This window comes from Pan paniscus, chromosome 19 (assembly GCF_029289425.2).
Source record: "Pan paniscus chromosome 19, NHGRI_mPanPan1-v2.0_pri, whole genome shotgun sequence".
Classification (NCBI taxonomy): Eukaryota; Metazoa; Chordata; class Mammalia; order Primates; family Hominidae; genus Pan; species Pan paniscus.
This window is the reverse complement of record NC_073268.2, coordinates 27629371-27654856: the sequence shown is the minus strand read 5'-3', so window position 1 is coordinate 27654856 and position 25486 is coordinate 27629371. Positions and strand designations below refer to the sequence as shown.

The 25486-nt window shown below is 41.8% G+C and overlaps 1 protein-coding gene across 9 annotated transcripts in view; it reads right to left on the bottom strand.

The window, feature by feature from the left end:
- Positions 1 to 25486, bottom strand: part of ACACA (acetyl-CoA carboxylase alpha) — a 331241-nt gene that overhangs the window by 23393 nt on the left and 282362 nt on the right. For all 9 annotated transcript variants that reach the window (XM_003817948.5, XM_008971230.4, XM_063599111.1 and 6 more), the window contains 5 exons: positions 23423 to 23519; positions 20255 to 20351; positions 19079 to 19214; positions 10797 to 10974; positions 9221 to 9333 (listed from right to left, as the gene is read on the bottom strand). In XM_003817948.5, coding sequence (XP_003817996.1) covers positions 9221 to 9333; positions 10797 to 10974; positions 19079 to 19214; positions 20255 to 20351; positions 23423 to 23519 — 621 coding nt within the window. The remainder of the gene's footprint in view (positions 1 to 9220; positions 9334 to 10796; positions 10975 to 19078; positions 19215 to 20254; positions 20352 to 23422; positions 23520 to 25486) is intronic.

The following is a 25486-nucleotide window of genomic DNA, read 5'->3' as shown; positions in this document are numbered from 1 at the left end:
CCCTGAGTTCAAGCAATTCTTCTGCCTCAGACTCCCAAGTAGCTGGGATTACAGGTGCCCGTCACCAAGCCTGACTAATTTTTGAATTTTTCATAGAGATTTGGTTTCACCATGTTGGCCAGACTGGTCTCAAACTGACCTCAGGTGATCTGCCTGCCTCGGCCTCCAAAAGTGCTGGGATTACAGGTGTGAGCCACCGCACCTGGCTGCATCCAGCTCTTAAGTGGCAAAGTCAGGATTTACACTTGGGTCTGGCTCTCTCCAAAGCCTGTGTTCTTCCACATTAAATGGTATTGAAGGCTGGCAAGCAGATATCCTGCAGTGGCCACTACAGGGAAACCAGCTGGAGAGTTGGTTTGTTGTTCGCAAGGAGTTAAAAGCAAGGCTCAGCACTGGCTGCAGAAGAGGGAGCAGCTACGGGCTGAGGACAGTGTTTCAGAAACCAGGCTTTGGCTTCGCCAAGTTGGAAGGACGGAGGATGCTGGCTTCTGGGCTAACAAAGGTCTTGCCCTCTCAATCAAGCTATTCTAGAGCTTTGAAAGAATAACAAAATAAATGCCTGTAATGCTCTGGCCCTCCTGAGACTAGGAAGATCGCAGGGCATTCCTCCAAAGCCTACCTTGTTTGATTCCTTCAGTAATGCCTCTGATTATGGTTCAAGACCCACCTCAAAAAAGCATCAAAACAAGGAAAAGACTGAAGTGGAGAATATATGTGTTTTTAAATGCCCATGTGAAGGTCAAGGATTTGTGTGCTTTGTTTTAGGGGAAAAAAGATTTTTAAAATTTTATTTTCTAAAAATAAAAGGCTGCTATTAAGCCAGTTATATCATGTGTTGCACACCGAGGGCCCCTCTCTCCTTGTACAGCAAAACAGCCAGCCCCGGTAATGATTTAGGGGAGATTAACAAATATGTCAATGTCTATTTTCTGCTTAATTTAAAAGTGGCGTCTATAAAGATTTTTGACTTCTGAACCCTGTTCTCCTGAAAGAAAGAAGGTAAGAATGAGGAGGGGGATAAAGAGTGATTATCCTATCATTGATCGTTTGTCAGGAGCATTTCTTATTCACTGGACTATTGTAAAAAGCTAAGCTCTCGATCAATGCTGTAAGCTCCCTGTACAATTAAATATCTTGAAATGGTTTTCTTTCTTTTCTAGCCAGATTGCAGGGCCTCGGGGTTTTTAGGAAAGCAAGTTGGTGTGTACACGTGTGTGAGTGTGTTTAAGAATATGCTACAGAGAGAAAAGTCATTCTTTTCTAGAATTCTACATTAGGAAATGGCTGAGCGGGAGTAAAAAGGTAGGTGCTCCCATCCTTTCCTATCCAAAATAAAAAGTCCCTATGCAAGTTGGGAGGACTGCCTGAAGCCAGGATTTCAAGATCAGCCTGGACAACAAAGCAAGACCCTGTCTCTACAAACACACAAACACACACACACACACACACACACACAAAATGCCAAGTGTGGTAGCTCACACCTGTAATCTCAGAACTTTGGGAAGCCAAGGTGGGAGGATGGCTTGAGCCCAGGGGTTCAATACCAGCCTGGACAACAAAGCGAGACCCTGTCTTTCCTCCCGCATGCCCCCCAAAATTAGCCAGGCATGGTGAAGCGTGCCTGTAGTCCCAGAGATACTCTGGTGGCTGAGGCAGGAGGATCGCTGGAGCCCAGGAGTTCAAGCTGCGATGAACTATGATTGTGCTGCTGCACTCCAGCCTAGGTCAGGAGTGTCCAATCTTTTGGCTTCCTTGGGCCACATTGGAAGAAGAAGAATTATCTTGGGCCACACATAAAATACACTAACGATAGCCAATGAGCTGGAAAAGAAATTGTAAAAAAAATCTCGTAATGTTTTAAGAAAGTTTACAAATTTGTGTTGGGCCACATGTGGCCTGCAGGCCACGGTTGGACAAGTTTAGCTTAGGTGAAAGAGGGTGACCTTGTCTCTTAAAAAATAAGTCCCCATGAAATCCTAAAAATGCACACTTTTAATTAAAAATTTTAAAGAGTTAAACAGAGACGAAATATCACTGATCAAATAAGAAGAGCTAACACTATTGAGATGTTACTGTGTGCTGGTACTGTTAAAGTACTTTTTATCTCATTTAATCCTTACAACAATCCTAAAAGATAAGGAAACTGAGGCACAAAAAAGTAACTCACCCAAGGCCACAAAGCTAGGCAACAGTGGAGTTGTGATTTTGGACTAGGTAATCTGGTTTAAGAGCCCATGCTCCTTAAACAAAGCAGTTCAAATTGACTTGAAAGTATCCGCAGCACAGCGGCCTATCAGGTGTTCCCTGGAGCCAGGATACAAAGAAAAGCCACATTTCTCCTCCATGGTATCAAAGGTGAAGAGAGGCTGGACACGGTGGGTCATGCCTGTAATATCAGCACTTTGAGAGGCCAAGGTGGGAAGGATTGCAGAGGCCAGGAGTTTGAGACCAGCCCAGGCAACACAGGGAAATTCTGTCTCTACAAATATTTTAAAATTAGCGGAATGTGGTGGCGCATGCCTTGTAGTCCTAGCTACTTGGGACTGAGGTGGGAGAATTGCTTGAGCCTGACAGGTCCAGGTGTGGTGAGCTGTGATCATGACACTGCACTCCAGGCTGGCAGACAGAGTGAGAATCTGTCTCTGACCAAAAAAAAAAAAAAGCTAAAGAGAAACTCCCAGAGGAAACGGCTGATTTCTGCAGCAGGAGGCAATTTTTTGCCCAGCCATACCACTTAAATAGGCCAGGAGAAGGTCAGCCCTAGTCTGTGTATGAACAAACTACATCCTAAAAGTAGGATTTGGGGGAGGTGACATCTTCAAAGCTTGGAATAAAAATCAGACTGGTAAACTAAAAATTCTCTGCTCAGCCAAAGGCTCTAGGCGACCTTGTAGAAATCTTTTTCCTTTTCTGAGTTGAATTCCTCATTTATGTAACAACAATCCCAGTCTGGCAAACAGGGAAAATGTTTTATAAAAGAATGTGATATTAAAGTGTTTTTAAAAACATTCTCAACTTTTAAAAAAGTTATACTTGGTGGCAGGCGCCTGTAATCTCAGCTACTTGGGAGGCTGAGGCAGGAAAATCGCTTGAACTCGGGAGGCAGAGGTTGCAGTGAGCCAAAATCGCGCCACTGCACTCCAGCCCAGGCGACAGTGCGAGGCTCCATCTCAAAAACAAAAACAAAAACAAAACAGTTATACTAAGAAGCCTATGTAAATTTAAATCCAATTTTAACTTTGATGGGCCCTTCTTCCTTTACTTAAGAAAGCAATTTGCGCCAGGCACGGTGACTCATGCCTGTAATCCCAACACTTTAGGAGGCCGAGGCGGGCGGATCACCTGAGGTCGGGAGTTCAAGACCATCCTGGCCAACATAAAGAAACCCCATCTCTGCTAAAAATACAAAATTAGCCGGGCATGGTGGTGCATGCCTATAATCCTAGCTACTCAGGAGGCTGAGGTAGGAGAACTGCTTGAACCCAGGAGGCAGAGGTTGCAGTGAGCCGTGATCGTGCCATTGCACCCAGCCTGGGCAACAAGAGCGAAACTCTGTCTCAAAAAAGAAAAAAAAAAAAAAAAGAAAGAAAGCAATTTGCTTTGATTGGTTCAATACTTATGATGCTAGAGATAAGAACAAGACCACCCTCCCCAGAAAGCTCCTGAATATCTCAGATATTCAAACATACTCCCATCCCTCAACCTTGAGACTGAAAAATCAGCATAAAAAAGACTGGAATCTTATTAAGATTCAGAAGTACAAACACAAGCAGTTGTTTAAAAGATCTATGTAATCACATTTTCTATGTTGAAAGAAATTTTTCTATAAACATAGTAAGATAGGTAAAAAAAAAAATCCTGCAAAACTATTTCTATATCCATAACAGGTGTGCCTTTCTTTACACAAAAGCATTCTTGAAAAACTGCGTAAATCAGATCCTGTTTTAAATGCCTTAAGGGAGCTATTTTATGAGGAACCCTGCAGTGAATCCTTTGGTAAGGCAAATAATCCTTTTGTAATGGGAATAATTTCTCCCAATGTATCTAGCTTTTTTTAAAACCCCATTTTCATATATCTGCTTTTCTTCAAAGGGGGCCATACCTATCTAAATACACCCACATTTGCATATTGATTTTAACAGCAATCCTCTCAGGGGATGTTTAACCCTAAAGTTCCCTGCAACAGTGTTAGTGCTCTACTGTTCATATTTTTAAAAATCATTATATTAATAGAAAACCCAGAGATTTCCAAACAGGAATAAAAAAAAAATACTGCTCCCCCATCAGTCCCGTCCCTGTGTTTCCACGCAGACATATCCATATAAAAAAGGTCAGGAAACAGCACAGAATTCTCTGAATTCTTCTGGTAGAAATATGCCTCTGCAGTCTTCACTATTTTCCTTCCCTAATTTGCTCTCCCTATGTCTGGCAGGTCAGGATACGGGGATCTGGTCATTTGGGACCAAGACACGTTCTGATGACAGCTTTCTCTTGGGTTCCCTCTAACTAAATGCCTGCCAGGTCCCTCTGGCCAAACAGAATTGTGAAACACTGCTTCCTTGGGGGAGGCAAGCCCAGGTGCTTTTATAAATACAATCAGATTAAAGGATCAAACTAAAATGACCCCTTTCTCTTCTCAGAAAATGTTGTCACTATTGCACTAAACTTCACCGAGCCAAATAGCTTCTGAATCAGTGTGAGGGGTAGGTTTTCAGCTACTGCTAACAAAAGAGAGGAGGCAAGATCCCATATCTACCTTTGTGATAGAAAGCCTCATGTTATTTCTCATCAGCCTCCTTACCGCAAAGGACACAGTGGCCATAGCGTCAGTGAGGACACTCCAAGTTCAACAGGTGAGAGGTGAAAGAGCACTCACTAAGGCATGCGTTATCGGAACTTCTTTCTTTCCTAGTCTTAACTTTCCAGGCAAAGACATACTTTCTGCCTCAAACAAGCAACTCTGGCTCTTTTCAGCTTTCAGCCTCTCGAAGATGGACATAAGAGTTGGAAAAACACAGCTCAGATACTTTGATCACCTCTGCCAGAAAAGCAGCTTAACCCTTAAGTCCCCTTAGCCCAGGGAACAGTCCTTTTCCTGTCATTCTGGCTGCTAGAGAAGGCTTGGGAGGAAGGCATTCCTGAAGATTTTTACAGAGAAGCGTATCCTCACCTGCCACCACAATGCTCCATATGCACCTGGGGCAACCTTGACCCTGAAGGCATGGTGGGTGTGGGCAGGCCTAGAAGGACCAGGCAAGGGCCAGCAGCAGTGCTCACTCAGTCCATGCTGCTGCTCCCTGTGGCAGGCAGTCAGGGCATGTTCTGTGTGGGCGCAGTGCGGTGCTGCATGGCAGGCTGCCCAGCTGCCTGGGAACAGGGCCACAACTAAGAACAAGTTCCCCTAAGCGGCTCCTTTGCCCAGGTGCTCTTCGTTTTGAGAGAGAGGGACAGTGGGGAACTTACAATTGCTTCACACTTGGGCTGGACAGTTCTCTCTCCATCTAAATTGATTTGTCATTTCTCTCTGAACACAAGAGGAGGGGAAGGATCCAGGAGAGGACCTCAGGCCACAGCACTCAAGAGGCCAGGCTAGCAAGGCCGTCCCGCTCCACAGCCACTCTCCCTGCTCCTGGCCTTGTGAGGCAGTAGAAGGATGTCAGAGAGAGACAAAAAGGACTTGGAGGGCTGCGGCTCCATTTCCAGAGAAGAAATTTAATTTCCTTAAGGCAACCAAATGGTAGGAAGTAATTCTCCTCCTTGCAATGACTCTACCAAGCCCTGGTTCTGTGAATCAGGGTCAGAACTGATTCAGCAATGCAAGACTCTGGGGCCTGGGCTTTGCTCACTTTTCTTTCTGAGGTAATTCTTCCCTTTACTTCTATTAGGAATCAGTGTAGGCACTATTTACATATTTTCTGTTACAATCACAGACGTGCAAACTAGTAATTCACCATCTTTCCACCCAAACTAACCACGTAAGATGACAAAAGGCCATTTAAAAAAATAAAAATTCTAGAAGAGATGAAGTTAGCTGCTCAGAAGTCAAATATTACTCATTCTTATAAAATACATAGCAATTATGATTTTTTTTTTTTTTTTTAAGACAGGGTTTTGCTCTTCTTGCCCAGGCTGGAGTGCAATGGCGCGATCTCGGCTCACTGCAACCTCCACCTCCCAGGTTCAAGCGATTCTCCTGCCTCAGCCTCCTGAGTAGCTGGGACTACAGGCATGTACCACCATGCCCGACTAATTTTGTATTTTTAGTAGAGACGGGGTTTCTCCATGTTGGTCAGACTGGTCTTGAACTCCCAACCTCAGGTGATCTGCCTGCCTCCTCCTCCTAAAGTGCTGGGATTATAGGCGTGAGCCACCGTGCCCAGAGTAATTATGTTTTTGAACACAGTCAATCAGTTGTGCGCTGGTTTGTCTAAGTGATCTGTGAGCACGCTCCCCAGTAAAGAGGCAGATTTGGGGAGAGAATGGCAAGACAAGATAACATCCACTCCTACAGGCTTTCTCCTAAATCAGATTTTCTCTGTGGAATTGGCTTTAGATTACAAAAGGAAAGAATCCTTGTTTAATTTAGTTCAGGCTCAGTATTCAATTGAGGAAAAATCTGAAGAAATCCTGAGAAAAGGAGAACACAGAGAATGAGAATTCCATTCTGGACTCTGATGTACATTTATTTATTTTGTATCTTAGATGATTCACTTTTTTGGCCTCAATTTCCCAGTCTGAAAAATGAGACCATTTTCACCCACTTTGTGAAAAAGAATTTTGGTAGTTTGGTTCTAGGCAAACTAAAAGAGCCAGAATCATTGTGAACCCCAAAGGAACTGGGTTCATAGCATGTCCTGTTATATCCAGGCTGACCTGCTTTGTCGCAGAGACAGCTGCCCGTATAGGATATCCCTGACTATACTTCTGTTTCTTTCATATTTTCACATGTGGGACTGAGCCACAGAGAATACTGGATACCAAACATGGCCATCTGCTTTTTCTAGTGATTAAGACAGAAAGATAATGATGCAATGAAGTAAATGCATGCTCATCTGCTCCTCATATTAGCTAGGCAGAGGTGTGATCTCCACTTTATGGCTGGAAAAAAACTGATGTTCGGAGAAGTTAAATAATTTACAAGACTCGTAGTTCGTTATTCTTATTCCAAGTCCACTGCTCATGTTCCCAAGCTGCCCTAGGCCAGAGCCTGCTTCACATTTAGCAGACTAAGGGTCCTTTTTCAAGTGCCATTTTGGTCAAGGTTAAATAAATATGGTTTTCTCCAATGCGGATAGGAAATTGATAATGAGATGATTTGTAACAAATGATTAAACGGCTATCACTTGGGAGTCTCCTCCCTCTCCCCTTCATGTGCTTCAAAAGTTAAAAGGTGCTGGTTGAAGGTGGGAGCGACATCACTTTCCTTGAAGAGAAAGAAGCTTTATCCCCACACCCCTCACCATCCAGTCCTTCTGCAAAAGGAGAAAGGATCCCTCTCCCTACCACCCAGTTACTCTAAAGGGATGATAACAGCCATTGGGGGGTTAAAAAGAGGCAGTGAACCCCCAGTTAATGAGTAGGAATTCAGCAGGCAGTGTAAGATAAATGGAGCTCTCTCTGCTTCTGCTAGAGTCAGCATGAACTGCGGCCCTGCGGCTTGTTTGTGGCAAATGGAGTGCGCGAAATATCAAAGGGCAGTGATCCAGAAGAAGACCGACTTTGACAAATTTTAAATTGGCCAGAAAGAAAACCAGCAAAAAGAAAAAAAAAAAGGGAAAAGAAAAAGGAAGAAAAAAAGGAAAAAAGGAAAGGAAAATGATGCAATTTGCTGTGCCCTGCAATTGCTGGCATTGCTGCCTTTGTATGGAATTAGTGGTAAACACAGCGGCAACAATTGGGGGATGCTGGGAGCAATTATGAGCCATCTAAGTGAGATGCTTATCAGTGGCTGAAGCTTTTAGAGCTCTCTCTATGAACAGTTGTAAGTAACTTGCTCTTGAGCTGCAGTTACTTTAATTAAAGTGTACAGGGTTGGTCAGAAGTAATTATTCTGTTTGGAAAAGAGAAAAAAACCACCTCAATTCTGGGTGGCAATAGATTTTAGAAACAACTCTCATTTCTTGTATGTGTGCATTCCCCATAAAAGGATCAGACTGTGGTGAGTTAGAGTTATTGGTGGCTGTTACCCAGTGGCAAACAATGGGACACAAACAGGGTTTCTTGTAACCCAAGTCACCGTGTTTGGCAGGCAACCTGGCTCAGGGCTCCAAATGCCTGGATGTACAGTCTCCACAGTGTAGGCAAACGGGATTTTTCTGTCTCTGGATGGTGGGGATATACAGTCCACAAATGGTACTTTATTAATTAAATTACCACTTGGAACATAAATGAGCTAGCATCTCTCTTCTCCATTCACTGAGTTTCACTACCTTTTAAAGGCAATCTCTGTTCCTTTAGAAAAAAACAAAAACAAGACAAACCAACTGACAAAAGAACCTCGAGCAATTATCTTTACTAACATAGCAAGGGGCTCAATGGGAGACCTGGGCAGAAAATCAGTGTTTTAAAAGAATCTGAAACTCATTTAGACTCTGGACTCAACACAGGACTCCCATGGTTTAGTCCTATGTTCAAATTGCCAAGTGGCTTCCAAAAGCTCTGAAAACAAATGAGCAACAGAGCAATGGCTGGAAGCATTAAGCACGCCTGCTCTCAGGGCTATTCTGGCGGCAGCTACTGTTTGGAAGCACACAGTGCGCAATCTTTACTTCTATTTCTCTAGCTCAGGATGACCCCGGAACACCGCCTGGGTAAAGACTCCTGCTTTTCTATCCCATCTCTCAGAAATGAAGTGAGCTGTCCAAAGAAACAAGCAGAAACAGGACATATTTAAATCTAGCATATTCTCTGGTGAGGCCTGCCCCCAGCAGCAACTCTAGCTAATCATTCTCTACAAGGACATCTTAGAAAGACAGGCTTTTTGTACTCTAAGGAAATATCAGGAAAAAAAATCAGGTGACTTTTGCTTTTTTAGGGCTCACTTTCCCTATTATACACACTATTTCATTCTACCAGGGTTCTTACCATATAGAGGACAGTAAATAAAGATTATCATGAATTTGATCAAATGCTTCAGTGCCTCCTCCCCTGGCCTATGAATGCACTCATTACAAATCAGCTGAATGGCTCATTGATTTGCCAGGAGGACAAGCAGACATACCCAATCGCTCAGCCAAGTGGATGTAGACTGGGTCCACCCGACGCATGGTTTTCACCAGATCCTTTCTGCGAAATTTGATTTCTACTGTCCCTTCTGGCTCCAGAACAGATCCCCTGGATCAGAAAGAAAGAAAAAACAAAACAGAAATAGAGGCACTTTAAAGGAAGGAGACAACAGAATGAGGCCAGTTACAATTTGTGGACCAGGAAATAGCTTCATTATCATTTTGCCCACCTATGGTTAACAGACATCTCCCCGGGGAGAATAGTAGGCACCAGAGAAGTGTCTAAGTGAGGTATGAGAAAGGCCTGGCAAAAAGCAATTAAAATAATTCTCATTACCACACCAGTCGACTTCCATTTCAAAGGGAGAAGAATACAGATTCCACCACCTACAGCTGATAAGAGTAACAGGAATCACATTATTTTCCAGGGAAAAAAAATGCTGTAGGCACAGTGACAGGGGAACCACCTCCATCACGTAGGATGTACAATAATGAAGGGCAATACTTCATCAATACTATCTATCTATCTATCTATCTATCTATCTATCTATCTATCTATCTATCTATCTACCTCACCTATACCACAGCTGTCAGTCTGCTTGTAGGACACTGATCAGACACACTAAGCCAGGCCAAGTAGGAGGTAAAACATTCTGCCCAGTGCTATGGAAATGAGCAGAGTCAAAGGTCTCAGGGTTACTTTTAGTGCATACTAACGATGTTCAGTCCCCAGAAACTTTACCCCAAACATGTTTAAAAAAAACCCCACAGCTTTCTAGTTTAAAAAAATTATAGCTAATGTTTACTATGTACATGGCACTGTTCTAATAACTTACATATAAATCCTTACAACAATCCTATGCCCAGTCTCCATCTACTATGTAGTAAGGTTCTGTGATTATTCCCATTTTACAGGTGAGGAAACTACGGTTTAGTAAGTTATGAGACTTGTCCAAATATAACCAGAGGCAGAACTGGATTTGAAACCAGACAGTCTGATTCCAAAGTCTATAGAGGAATTGTCTCTGATCTGATATCAGATGAGTTTAGGACTTAAAAAATAATAAACCCCTAGGTACAGAATGTAAGTAATAAGCCTCTCAGCCTAGAGGTTTGACAGTGAAACTACTGGACTCTCCTAAGCAGCCTTTGACATAGAAGGCTGAATTTGGGGGGACAACAGAGAAGCGGGCGGTCCACTAAAACGACTGGAGGTAAGAATTTCCTTGGAAAATGTCAAAGAAATACGTTTTGAAGTTTACTTAGGAAAGAGGTGAGAACAGACTATGAAAGGATGCCAGATTAGATCTGTTTTATTTAGGTAGTTTCAGGTACCACCTCCCAACAAGCCTGAGGTTCTCCCTTACAGCTTTTTTGGTGCTACAAACACCATGGTCTTCAGCTTCCTAAAATGCTAGAGTGAGGACCTGGACTGTAATGCAAGGAAAAAGCTTTGGTTTGGAATCACAGGATGTGGGTGCTGTAGTGCCATGGCTGTAACATTCTCCAGGAGGAAACCAACAGCTACAGGGTCCCTAAAGGCAGTGAATGGAAATGTGGAAGGCACGCTACCTGCTTTCTCGGTCAGCATACATCTCCATGTGCCGGGGGTTGATGGAGGAGTCAATCACCACCCAGGAGCCACCCCGCAGCTCAGCCTGGGGAGGAATGTAAACCAGCACAGGCTGGCAGCACTCCCTCAAGCCATCCACAATGTAAGCACCAAACTTCAGCACTTGGTCGTACATATCTACGGAGAATGAGACAAATTAGAAATCATTAAATTTCTCTTCCTCAAAGCAGTACTTTTAAACACTGTTCAGGACCTCTGGCCACGAACAGCCTCCTCATACTATGCCTCCTGTTTGGCCACCCTATAGACTAAAGGGAGTATCGACCTGTATCCCATTCAAGACTCCAGAGGATCTTCAAAAGCACAAGACAGCAACAGAGAGATGCACTGTCTTTCACAAGATACAGTGTGTAAGTCTTCCAGATTGCCTTTCCATTTTATATCCTCTCTGAATTTCTGTACTCAGGTTTCACCACATTAATTCACATTTGCTCTACAAACGTTGAGTATTTTTCATGTCAATATGTGCTCTCCCACTACATTAAGTTTACTAAAGGAAGGAGCTATTCTACCTCTTTTCAGTTATTCTCATGATGCTTAGCATAAGATGAGCTCTTCAAATGTGCAGCTAATGGAAATTGATCCTTTAAAAATTTTATCTTCAAAAACTATTTTTCATCTTGGTATCCCGATATCCCTGCCCAGTGCCTGAACATAGTTAGTGCTCAACAAATATCTGCTGAATGAATGAATGCTGAATAAAGTAGTTATATACTCTGGAAAGAATATAATGAGAAAGAAAAACAAATTATTTAACAGTTGCATTTTTATAGGGTATCAATGAGAGAAAAATTTAAAAAATACTTAGGAAATACCACACAGCCACATGAGAAGAAGAGACCCAACCAGGGCAGCATAGTGAGAACCTGTCTCTACAAATAATAAAAAATTAGCTGGGCATGGTGGTGCATGCCTGCAGTCCCAGTCACTTGGCTGAGGTGGGAGGATCACTTGAGCCCAAGAGGTCGAGGCTGCAGTGAGCCATGATCTTGCCACTGCACTCTAGCCTGGGTGACAGAACAAGACCCTGTCTCAAAAACAACATAAAACAAAATAAACAAAAAACAAGAGAGGAACCACCTCTTCATTCTGCTAAAGACTACACTTTGTAGACTGGGAATGGTAGCTCACACCTATAATCACAGCTCCTTGGGAGGCTGAGGTGGGAGGACCGCTTGAGCCCAGGAGTTCAAGACCAACAGAGAGAGACCCTATCTCTACAAAAACCAAAAAAATTAGCAAAACATGGTGGCACATTCCCATAGTCCCAGCAACCCAGGAGGGTGAGGTGGGAGGATCTGAGCCTAGGAGGCCGAGACCTGCAGTGAGCTGTGATCATGCTGCTGTACTCCAGTGTGGGTAAGACAGCAAGGCCCTGCCTTTAAAAAAATAAATAAATAAAAGAGTACATTTTGTAATCCCTCCAAAGCCAGGAGCACCCTGAAGAAAAGGACCCATGATGTACACATAAAGTGAGTCCCTGGAAAACTGGATCAGTTATTTATTTCCCAACTTTTTATGGACTTCCCATTTCCCAGCTCACTGAAGTCCATTGCTAAAGCTTTAGGTTTATGAGTCCAGATGTTTAATGAGACTTCAGTGGAGCCACAATGGATCCTTTCTAAATACCAAATAACAGGTTCAACTGAGATCAAACTTTCTTATCAAAGAGAGGATCTCAATTTGGAATAAATAAATTCTGGGAATCCAAGGCAAAGAAGCATTTTTCAGGAAGTTAAGAGCAAACCAAATAGAAATTGCTTTCATTGTAGTTACTGGCAAATTAAACTGCCACCTTCTCCAAAGTAAAAATGGCTTAATATACAAACCATCAGTGAGCACAGTTCACTGCAAGGCACATGCTCCACTGCGCCAACCTGGTGTGTCTGTGAAGACTTCAGAAATTCCAAGTTACCCCAGAAAACACCCCCTACTCTATGTGGAATGTGTATGATTATGTACTCCATGTATATGATCAGAGTGAAGACATTTATTCCTTTGGGAGAAAAGCTAAGACCAAAAAAATTTACTGCTAATTACACAACTGCTGTATGAAGAGCAGGGAATAAAGGACTTCAAGTGCTTTACGCTAATTCTGTAGTTATGAAAATAATTGCTCAGTTCAAATTATTTTAACTAAATTAATTCTTTAGTGGATATTTCAACCAGTGCTACATAATAAAATAATTGTGTAATTAGCAGTACATTTTTCAGTGCTGCCAAGAGTACACTCTCAGAACAAGTAACAGAAAAGAGTGTCCCTCAATGATATCATGCAAAGAGAGGAAATGGAAGGTATAGATAAAAGGAGAAAATAAAGCAATAAAAGACAGCACAAAAAGTCATTCTACCTGAAAAAGAAAAAAAAAGTTAGAGGTAAGTGAAGACAAAGTTTCCAGCTCTTTTACTCACTTCTTCTTGTTAAAGACTTAGCTACAACAAAATCTATCTCTGTATTATAATTAACAGATTGACATCCCAAAAAGAAGGGGAGATTTTATTTAAAATATATTTTCATTCATCTATTAAAAAAATACTAGATTTCATGGTATATGCAAACAGTTTCAAATGAAGATGAGTGTGTGTGTGTGATTTTTACTTTTATGAAATGGACGTGGGCTCCTTTTTGTCATCATGATGGCTAGCTTATTGTGTACCAGGGAACATGATTATATATACACACATATAAATCATTTAATCATCAGAACATTATCTTATTTATATATCCAAGTTGCAGGTGAGTAAACTGAGGCTTAAATAAGAGTGAGTGGTGGAGATAAGACTCAAATCTAGATCTTGTTGGCCCTAATGTCCACATTCTACTACTTCATTCATTTTTTTTTTTTTTTTTGAGGTGGGGAGCGGGGCACCAGGGTCTCGCTCTGTCTCCCAGGCTGGAGTGCAGTGGCACGACCTCAGCTCACTGCAACCTCTGCCTCCTGGGTTCAGACGATCCTCCTCCATCAACACCCCAAGTAACTGAGACTACAGGTGCGTGCCACCATGCGCAGCTAATTTTTGTATTTTTTGTAGAGACGGGGTTTCACCACGTTGCCCAGACTGGTCTCGCTGAACTCAAGCCATCCGCCCACCTCGGCCTTCCAAAATGTTGGGATTACAGGTGTAAGCCTCTGTGCCCAGCCTCTACTACTTCATTCTTACTGCTAGGAGAGACAGCATGAGACTGAGGTACTCTGCTTTCCAACATCTAATGTGATGAGTAAAATAAAACCAGAAAAAGAGACTTGAATACATGATTGAATATTCCCAACTGTTGCTGGATTTCCTCTGTGTTCAGAAATGTTCAAAACTATACTGATAACACTACCAGCCTGTGTGAGGCTTGGATCTGACTGCCAAACAAGTATTTTTCGGCCCCAAGACTGTCAGTAGGAAAGGAGCATCAGGGTTTGTTAAAGCTGACATGTTTGGGACTAATATATTGCCTCCATCTAACTTGGAACACCTATAGACCCACAGCCCAACCATCAAAACACCCAAAAAGCAGGCTATTAAAATATAAACAAACACACAAATAAACTCTGTAATCGACATGCTCAGACTGAACTGCAGCTGCCCCAAACCACTTATTTTGAAAGGCAGGTTGAAACACTTGGCAACAATCTGACACACAATTGTCTGAAATCCCTTCGTATTTAAGAGACAGAGCAAAAGCACAGCCAATAGCAGCAGGGGAGGGGCGATCCCCAAGGGTTTAGGTTAGAAATCAGTCTACAGAATTTTAAAGCTATGCACATGCTGTCAATTCTCAGGCCCTGAGAAACGCAACTGGGAATGGAAAATACTGATAGGTTCCTCACTGGAGAGGCGGGAGCTTGGAGTTTTCTAGCATGCTGGGCAAAGCATATCTGCATGAATGGTGACCACACACAACCTTTGCAGTGTGCTCTCAGCACCTAGGCACCAACCCTGCCTAGGGCTTTTATTGTTATAAACATGGATAAACCGTGGCAGCCATGTGTATCAAACAAGGGAACAGGGTGGCAGAGTGTTTCCACAGTGTCCCACACTCTTGAAAATGAAACAGATCTTATTGGCTTGGGCAAGATTATCTGTTAGAAACTGAAGGTAAACATTAGCCATACACAAGCCACATATACATAATGTCTCTCCTTAGTTCATTATGATCGGCTGACACTGTATTTCAACATCCTAGTAATCAGAGACTTTAAAATAGACTTTCATTCCAGTTAAAGTTTTCAATAAATGTTTTTTTATTGTTATTTATAACCTGTCCCAGGAAAAAATAATAAGTATAACATGAAAAGCCAACTGAGAGTGACCCTGTAGCACCAGCAGTGAGGCAGCTTAATATCACTGGGATTTGCATCCTATCAAGCTATTCATGCTGAGGCTGGGACCCTGGTGCTAATTTCTAGTAAATTTCACGCTTGATGTCTCCCTGTTGTGGGTCATTGCCGGTTCATCTAAATAAACTGCTTCCAAATGGCTCTTCCATCTAAATATTCAGCCAGTTTTTATAATTTAATTTTGCATTATGCTGAATAGCCTTCTGGCCAGATAGAGCTCATTGGAAAAAAAGCACCAATACCATCTTGACATGCTTTTATTTATTTATTTATATTTTTACTGCTCGAATTAGACCTCCTAGGCCGACTAGTAGAGTTTTTTTTTTTTCCCTTCACTAATGTCAATTTCAGCATAGCAAGAGCTGTCTCTAATCTTTTCCTACTCATTACACACAATTTTGGAGTCATTTTACCCACAGTGCAGTCGGCTCCTGGCTGTGTGTTTGTGTGCACTGAGGGATGGCATAATTGTTTATTTTCCCTCCCTGCATAATCCCCAGCCAGTATTGAAACCAAAACTGCAAACATCTCCCCAAGGGATGTGAAGAATGACAAGAGGCCCTCAGTTTAGGTCCCTTTACATGAGATAATACAACACCCTGACCTGTATGTAAATATGAAAGGCACTGTTCCTCCCCCTCCTACCTTCACAGGGATCTCTATCTTCCCTAAGTCTTATTTGTCTTATGTGAGGTGTAAAAGGATGCATCAGCACCAAAATTAAGACAGAACTTGCCCTGGTCTATATATCAGGCCAAAAACTCATTTCAGACCAAGGGCAGCAGGGAGAAAGGAATGGGTACTTATTGTTTAAGGGGTATAGAGTTTATGTTGAGGATGATGAAGTTTTGGGTGTAGATACCAGTGATAGTTACACAACACTGTGAATGTATTTAGTGCCACTGAATTGTACACTTACAAATAATTAAAGTGATAAATATTATGTATATTTTACCACAATAAAAAATGAACTCATTTCTGAGCTCTTGAAATTTCTTTTCACAATAACCAAGGACATCCCCAAAGTAGAGGGGAAGTAGGTGGATAATAACTTTTTCAGGAACCTTTACATTCTGTTATAGGGATATTCTAGTAGATCTAGTTCTGGTTTTAGGCTCTAACTGTGTTACAGGGAGCTACATCACATCAGCCAACTGTGTTACAGGGAGTCAGACAGATCCACCTTCCTTTCCCAACTCTGCCATTTTTAAGCTGAATGAGCTTGGGAAATTTACTTAACCTAATTTACATAAATCTTAATTTATGTAAAATGTTCATAACAATATAACCTACCCCTTAGAGGTGCTTGTTGTGATGATTATGTAAGATAATACATGTAAAATTGTTAGCACAAGTTTCTGGTGAAAAGAGCTCAATGAATCTTAATTGTTGTTGTTCTTATTGTTACAGCGAGGCAGCCAATCTGGGCCTGAGCCAAAGTATGTAGCAGAATTGAAGCTTTTCCTAGAAGTGGCACATTGGAAACTTTTCAACTCTGAACTCCAGTTAGGATAAAATATCCAGGGTGACACTCTGAAGTAATGTCAGGAAGAGTACATTCTCAGTGGGCCCCCCACAAAGAGATAAGTAAGGAGTAATAGCATAGCATTCTCTCCCAGGTCTCAACAAAAATATCAGAGCCAAGGAATTTGGGATCAAGTGAAACCTAATGCTGAATGAACCTCATATATATGAATGAGGGGTTTTCAGGCCCCCCTACCCTTTGATATACTACTACCATCTTCTTTTGAATATCCTGGTATTTTGTTTATACATTATGGCTTTATCATTTTGCTCAAGACATTTTTCTTGTCTCTGTGAAGCAATGTATTGTTTCTGACTTATTTTGACTTATTTTTGTTCTCTGAAGTGGCTAGCATAGTTCCTAACACACAGAACTCAATAAAAATGTGTAGGATTGACTTAACCGTATACTCTCAATTTCTCATGGTATTTCCACTAATTTATTATCTCGGTCAAAAAATAATTCACCTTGATAATCTAAAAAATATATACAATCATTAATTTGGATATATAGTCCAAGTCTCCCCCAAGAAAAGTATAAAATGTGGTAGATTCTCCAGCAAATACAGGCAAAGGTAAACTTTTCAACCAAACACACACACACACACACACACACACACACACACACACACACACACACACACACATATAAAATCAACCTAGTCAACATTTCAACATTTTGCCAAGGAGGCCTGGCCATACAGGGCTCTTCCTAGACGAGTAAGGAAAAATTGTCGGCAAAAATTTCAAATCCCTCTTGCCACATAACTAACCATCTGGTAGTTTCCCCAGGCATTTCCTCCCTCATAGGCTGGGGGTGCTTCTGCCCTAAGCGATTTTTAAGTGCCCTATTGAGAGTTCATTGTTTCACATTTTGTATGTCTTAAGTATTTTCTTTTCTTTTTCTTTCTTTTTTTTTTTTTTGAGATGGAGTCTTGCTGTGTCGCCCAGGCTGGAGTGCAGTGGTGCAATCTCGGCTCACTGCAACCTCTGCCTCCTGGGTTCAAGTGATTCTCCTGCCTCAGCCTCCCAAGTAGCTAGGGATTATAGGCATGCACCACCCCACCTGGCTAATTTTGTATTTTTGTAGAGACAGGGTTTCACTATGTTGGACAGGCTGGTCTCAAACTCCTGACCTCAGGTGATCCACCCACCTCGGCCTCCCAAAGTGCTGGGATTACAGGCGTGAGCCACCGCGCCTGGTCATCCTAAGCATTTCCTAATCACTATTTACTCCAACAGTTTCTACTCCTCCCTCCTTCCCCTAACCTATCCTACTGTTTTTTCCTTTTTTTGAGACGGAGTCTTACCCTTTTGCCCAAGCTAAAGTGCAGTGGCACAATCTTGGCTCACTGCAATCTCTGCCTCCCAGTTTCAAGTGATTCTCCTGCCTCAGCCTCCCGGGTAGCTGGGACTACAAGCGCCCACCACCATGCCAGCTAAGTTTTGTATTTTAGCAGAGACAAGATTTCACCGTGTTGACCAGGATGGTCTCAAACTCCTGGACCTCAAGTGATCCACCCGCCTCAGCCTCCCAAAGTGCTGGGATTACAGGCGTGAGCCACCCCGCCTGGCCCTATCCTATTGCTTTAGAACCCCAAATTCTCCCCAAGACAGATGGAATTTATACTTAGCATACTCTGATACCCTCCAGGTATGCAGTCTCTGGCTTAGCATGGCCATGAATTATCTGGCCATGGGACAGAGGGCTTCACTACTGTAAGAGGTAGTGTTTCCTTTGGCTCTCCCTGTAGTGTCCACAGTCGCTCTACACATCAAGGTTTCTCCGTAAATGGTGATACTGGCTGCCTAATTACTTAGCAATTCCCATAGCATGGAGTAGAGCCTTTGTAATAATGGTCTAATATGCTGGAGCCACAGGCCCAGGGCTGTTGTTAGATAATAATATAACATAGCACAAATTGCCACTGGTACTGAACAGCCTCTGGTACTGAATTTGTTCATTTTCTTCCAGTAAATGCTAATTTCAGTATCTGTCTTGGTCACTGTAGAACATTAGGAGTAACACCAACAAAGTATATGCCCAGAAAAGAGGGACAGAGTCACAATCATATTTCCCCAGCACCATCAGAATGGTCCAGCATCCATCTGTGAGAGCGAGATCCACAACAATAGGTCCCCTCAATAACACTAGTAGTAGATTATTCTGAAATGCTGTATGGAATTATAAAATGTACTTTTTTCCATTCAAGTTGCAACTCAAAAGATGTCTCAGAGAGGGCAGAATCCCCAAAAAGCCTAGGCTATTAGGACACCCACAGATTCTGCTGAATCTATACCCTCCCTCTGCTGCAGAGTGCCCAGTAATCAGTGATGCCCCTCCAGCCCACAGGCAGCCCAGTCACCTTTCATTCCACCAGAGAAGCCTCTCCAGTTGGCAAAGACCATCAGAGGCAGCCCTTCCCGGTTGAAGTCCTTGATGGCCTGATACGTCTTAAACGCAGAATCTGGGAACCAAACCTGGCCAGCCTGCTGGATTATCTATTAGGAAAAGTCAAAGAAGACACAATTAACAACACAGCTCCAGGGGGAAATCTCTCCAAGGTGAACAAGATTTTACTTATTTAAAACTGAAAACTAAAAATCAGATCAACAAAAACTATTGTTCATCAAGATCATGATGTTTGGAGTAAAAAAGAAGAAAGGATCCTCGATCTTTGACCTTGTCAAATACTATTCTTTTTAAGTCCTGATTATAACAACTCTGTAGTCAAAAGGGAAGAATGCAGTCCTAAGAACCCTTGTTCTAGGTTTCTCAAAAACTACTTAAAATGGCTCCATTGTGCTACTCTTTAAAGCAAGTCAATTGTACATAGTCTCCCAGTCCTTTCACCTTTGTGCTTAGTATAGCATTTTCCTGTACTGTGGCTAACAAATAGACAATTGATGTCACACTGCTGAAAAGCCTCCTCCCTGGCCTCCCTGACCCCTCACTTTCTGAATGGTGTCAGGATGTGAAAATATAATCCATCCTTTAAAAAAATAATGGCACCAGGCACAATGGCTCATCCCAACACTTTGGGAGGCCGAGGCGGGAGGATCCCTTGAGCCCAGGAGGTCAAGGCTGCAGTGAGTCAAAATCACATCACTGCACTCCAGCCTGGGCCATGAACCATGTCTCAAAAAAAAGGGCTGTGGTGTTCACGCTTGGCATTAGGGCAGACTTCACCGTTAACTCTAGCTGTAGCTCTTCCATGTGCATACTCAGAGAATAGGGGACCAAAGAGCCTTCAGTATTATCTCAACTGCCTTTCTGTAAGACCATCTCCCCAACAAAAGTATACGTTTTCTAGCATCAAGAAGACTACTGTAAAGACTTATTTAATTTTTGAGGCAGAATTTAGCTTCTAGTCCGTTTAGACTCACCTTAAAAGTGAGCACATGATGTTCTAAAATCATTCAAGGCTGCTGATGCCCTTCCCTCTAAAACTGATGGTTTGCAATGTTCCTGATGTATTCACAGGCACTGCGAAGAGAAAAACCCTCCAAGCACAGCCCCCAGTGTACTTGAGGTGGCCTACCTTGGCTTCAGAATCCAGGTTTGCTGGATCAGCTGGGATACTTAGTTCTACTGTTCGGGTTTCTACAGCAACAACTCCCACAGGTATTCCTCCTAGCCTGATAAAACATGAGTCACATAAGAACCCAATGTATGTCAACATTATAGCTAGCCATTTGTTTTCCAATCCCAAATCAAGACATTGGGGAAAAAACTAGAAACAAACACAGAGAGCAGGGGAAATCTGATTCTTCTATGAGTTAAATGTGAGACTCTACGGATTTGATATTTACTCTCTAAATATGGTGGGAAACCACCCTCAGAATCACTTCTATTTGGAAATGTCCCAACACAAGATAAATTCAAACCAAGGGCTGTTCTAGGGGAGCCTCTGCATTTAGACTCAACAGCCTAGCACATATACACATCCCTACCCCTGTGGCTGCTAAATGAAATTTCTCAGTTCACTCTAGAGCATCTCCTTGGTGAAGATGGTAGGAAATGGTCTGAAAGGCAGTAGAAATCTGAGACTTTCAGTAACTTTTAATGAGGGCTGACCTTGCTGAAATGGAGCTGTAGTTTTCTATGAAATATTAATAATGTGGTGCCAGATAAGATTTGAGGGTACAATAGGTCTTACTATTAGGTGTGTGGATAGGGAGTATGTAGGCATGTTATGAGGATGATGAAAAACACATGCCAAGAATAGGGAAGTGGATCAACAAGCCCTTAATTTTCTCCTTCCTTGGAAAAGACAAATGGGACAAGGATAATTTTTAGTAGTAATGCTGGTGAAGTCTATATTAGAAGTATATATTTAATCTCAAAGCTATGTTTATTTAAAAAACTGTTTAGGAGCTCAAAGCCTCTGCACCTTATACTCCACTATGACTTCCCAATTTGGTCCTCATAAAGATTTTCTAGGAAAAATCAGAGAGCAAGACAAAGTACAGGGTGAGTCTTTACTCTGGAAAATGTGATGCAGTCTTCATTCTCACTGTTGCATTCCTTGGGGTTGGGGCTGGGATAGGTTATAGTCTCTCATTTCTCACAGCATCTCCATAACAAACTTTTCCATGACAGATGGCCTTTGGTTGTTAAATTGGCTAGTGAAAATGGATTCCTGTCATCACAAGAGGCCTGACAAGGGCCTGAGTGGAGACCACCCACCCCCTTGTCACTTGCCTGCACTGAATCAGAATCAAAAGCCCTCTAGACAACCAGACAACGAGCAGGAGGTACACAGGAGGGTTTAGAAATATTTCTGTTCACAATGATTAACAATCCAACTGGAAACTTGTAATTGCAAAAGCCACCCTAAATCGGTAACTTATAACTTATATATTAGGGCCCATGTGACCTAATAAAGAACATCTTTATCCGAGTATTACAGTTATTTATTGAACTTGAAAACAGCTCAGAACAACTTCTGTTTTCTATTATACTTCATATAAATTTTATCAGGCTAGCACATGAAGATGCTACATCTTGTTTTATAGTGTGTCCCTGGACAAGGTGCCATGGAATAATAAAAGACAATTTACAGCCAATAGCACACATATTCCAAACATACATACCAAAGATGAGTTTTGGCAGCACTTACAGTAACAATCCCAGAAGAATACATTTATATTTATTTCTTGAAATGCCATTGCTTTTGAAAGAAGCTAGAGCTCCATTTGTGTTTTATATACTTGTGAGTATGTGTATACGTTTGGAGTAAGAAGCCCAGAACTCGTCAGATAGAAAGAAAGGAGGAAGTCAGAGTGAGTGTTGCAATAAACAATGACAGAGCTAACCAAAGCCAAGCTTGACTGATCTTGGTCACAAAGCAATCCCTATTCTTCTAATCATAAGTGTAAAGTATTTTTCTCTTATTTCCCATGGGAGGATCTTAAAGAACTTAACAAAGGTTTGGCTTTCTGAGACTTAAAATCTGTCATGTTTTTTCACAGACAGGAAAATTGAAGCAGAATAGATGAGACAAATCTCAAAAAAGTTGGTCTTAGTGTGCCGTGAGGAATCTAACAAGCCGATACAGGAGTCGAGTATCAGGGTTCTCGCTCCAGTGTATCTCCTACTTCCAAGCTCCCCACTGGGAATTTTACCAGGCACAGAGAATACTTCTCACTGGGACTGAGAAGCCTGGGGTGAGATAAAAGACCTGAGACTTTAAAGAAAACAGACAGGTAGGCTCTGGTACATTCAGTCTGAGCTGACTCCAGGCCAGAATCCTATTCAGAGTCACAGAGGAAGACCCTGTCTGTGGGATTCGCCCTCTGATGGCTTCTTGTCACAGGCAGCATGGAGGTGTGCTGACCTGCTGTACTGAGAGAACCACAGAGCCTAGAATTATTTTCAAGGCTAGAATCTAAATCTCAACCCAATGTGGCATGTTTGAGAATCTTGAGCAGGTGCCACTTTTCACCAAGATAAGGAAAACTGATTGCCCCCAGAGGAAGGTGAGCTCCAGATGCGGTCCCTCAGCAGCATGTCTCTGCAGTGCAGAAGTAGATTAAGATCAGTCGTGGCAGGTGCTCATTATAGCTCGTCATAGCAAGCACTACAGATTATTTTGCACAGAGCTTGCTGTTGAGTGAAGCACTTCTTAGAGTAGGTATTAAAATTTAATAGAAACTTCAATTTCCCACTTCAAAAATATAGGTATCTTGGCAACCTATTTCAGCTTATTTTACTCCTGTTTCAGGTAAACTTTTTTTTTTTTGGCAATTCACATCTGATTATAATCCAATATAGTACATTTGTCACTTAAATAATCTCGGTGCCACGAAGAACCTCTTTCCAGTTACATAGAAAAGCAGATGAGTCTCTGAATCACTTGTCACCTATTCCTGAAAGAAAATTGTCTTTGGGAGAGGGGAAGTCATTGGTGGGCTCTGGCTATTGTAGTTGGGCTTTACAGCTCCCAAAGTGTTTTTCCTGAAACATTATAAAAAGGAAATGTTGTCAAAATTAGCCTTCAGATTAAACGCATCATTGGAGTGACACACAAAATGGCAACTGAGAACCAGCACTCCAATTATTTTGCCTTGGGCATGGCTACAATCCAATATTCTCAGACAGTTCAGACAAAGAGAACATTATTGGTATATATCTATAGAGAATAGGCTCTTTCTTTCTTATTTTTAGTTGGGAGGAAAAAGAGCTGCCAAAACAAAAGAGCTCTTACCTGGCTCTACCAACCACCACAGTCTGTGCCCAGGGCTGCATAATCTCTGAGAAAGATCCATAGTCAAAAAAGCCACTCAACCACTGACCTTTTTGGGCTACAGAAGGGAAAGAAAGAAAACAGAGAATAAGGACAGTGAATCCATTGACAATGTGCTGGAACTGACGAATTTAAGGTGGTTTGGGGGATTATTTTGGGGAGTTTGTTGTTTTTAACCAAATTATAATAGATGGAAGCATTAGGCAGCTGAATGTTCATCTGCCTTCAGACATCATCTCCTATTTCATTTGCTAGTCTGCATAAAAAGAATCATTTATCAGCAAAAGCATCATTTATTGTTAAACGACAGGGTTTAGCTAGCAGAGAGAGTTTGCATGCTTTTAAATAAATAACTTGACTTTCTTCAAGACACTACAAACATTTGTCAAAAGGCTGCCAAGTCATTAAAGATATTTTCAAAATGTCTATTTCTATTTTAAAACTTGCCTTACAATTTTGTTTGATTCCACTGACTTTCTTTTAACTGAAGGCTGAAAACAACCAAACAATAAGTATTAATGATCAGATAAGGATCCAAATTTGGAGGGAAAAATAGGAACTCAGTTTCTCCGCTACAAAAGCAACAAGATATATCTACTTTATTAAACAGCTGATAAAGTATAATCTTTCTACAAAAAAGGGCCACATATTCTTGACAGATAGTAAAAATACAATGGTTAAGATGCACATACTTAATGCCATTAATCTTCCTTGCACATAGAATTTCCTTCACTGGCCAAGACCCAAAATTTTCAACATGTTAGTTTAAAAAAAAACTTTTGTTCCACAGGTATAAATGTTTGACCAAAGCCCCATAAAAGCTTCTGCAAATAACCGTTTCCTAGTTTGCCCTCTCAGCTCACGGTTTTCAGTGATTCTTCTAATTTGAACATGGCCCTCCACCCCCTAAAAACCCAAGTCCAAAACCAATTAAAAGTGGAGATCTGAGCAAGCTAACCTCTGCTGACTTAAACAGGATGGAGAGTGTTTTATCAAGACTAAACTTGTAATTACTGTGTTCTACATTCCTTGCCTCTATGGCCCCAGTGTAAAATGTGATCATCCATTTCAAAATTATCTCTCCATCCGTGAGCCCAAAGCCGATCGTTTAGATTCTGGTCTTGTGTTGGGCGTCAGTTTGAAGAATATCACAGCACTATCTCCTCTAATAAATGACTTTAACTTTTCACCTAGAAGATATCTGCTTTAACTTATCACAGGGAATCATCTGCTTTCTTTAACGCTTCCACTAAATTAAAATCTGAAGTCACTCGATTTAGGAGCGAGTGTTAGCTGCACATAGACAGCAGGATGAATTACTAGGGAGTCAATGAAAAAATATTATCCAAAAAACAGAAAACTTAGTTTATCAAAAATTTCATTTTATTCTGTGGATTTCATTAATAATGGCCAGGATAATGCCCACCTACACACACATACTTCTGTTCACCCATGAAAGAAGGGCTCAAATTTTGGTGAAGTTTCTAAACCAAATTTCTAGGTTCATCAGAATACTGAATTTTAACTTTATATCTTTGGATCATTTTCTAATTCTTACTTCAATAACAGGGATTTGGAACTACAGAATTAACTTCAAGATGGAAATGTTTTCTTCTTTAAAAACTCTCCTGCTAGGGGTAGGAGGAGTCACTGACTATTGTAGTTGTGCTTCACAGTCCCCAGAGAGTAGATCCTACCCAGTTCCGATGCAGAACCTTAGAAGCCGGCTAAGATGGCTTCCCGTATTTCCCAGGAAAAAACTCACTAAGTCTTGTTCCAAATTCTAGAAGTAAAGAGGCTCACTTCATTCCCAGAAAAGTCCTGCATTTTAAGACTGACAGGTGGCTGGGCACGGTGGCTCACGCCTATAATCCCAGCACTTTGAGATCACAAGGTCAAGAGATAAAGACCATCCTGGCCAACATGGTGAAACCCCGTCTCTACTAAAATTACAAAAATTAGCTGGGTGTGGTGGCATGCACCTTTAGTCCCAGCTGCTTAGGAGGCTGAAGCAGGAGAACCACT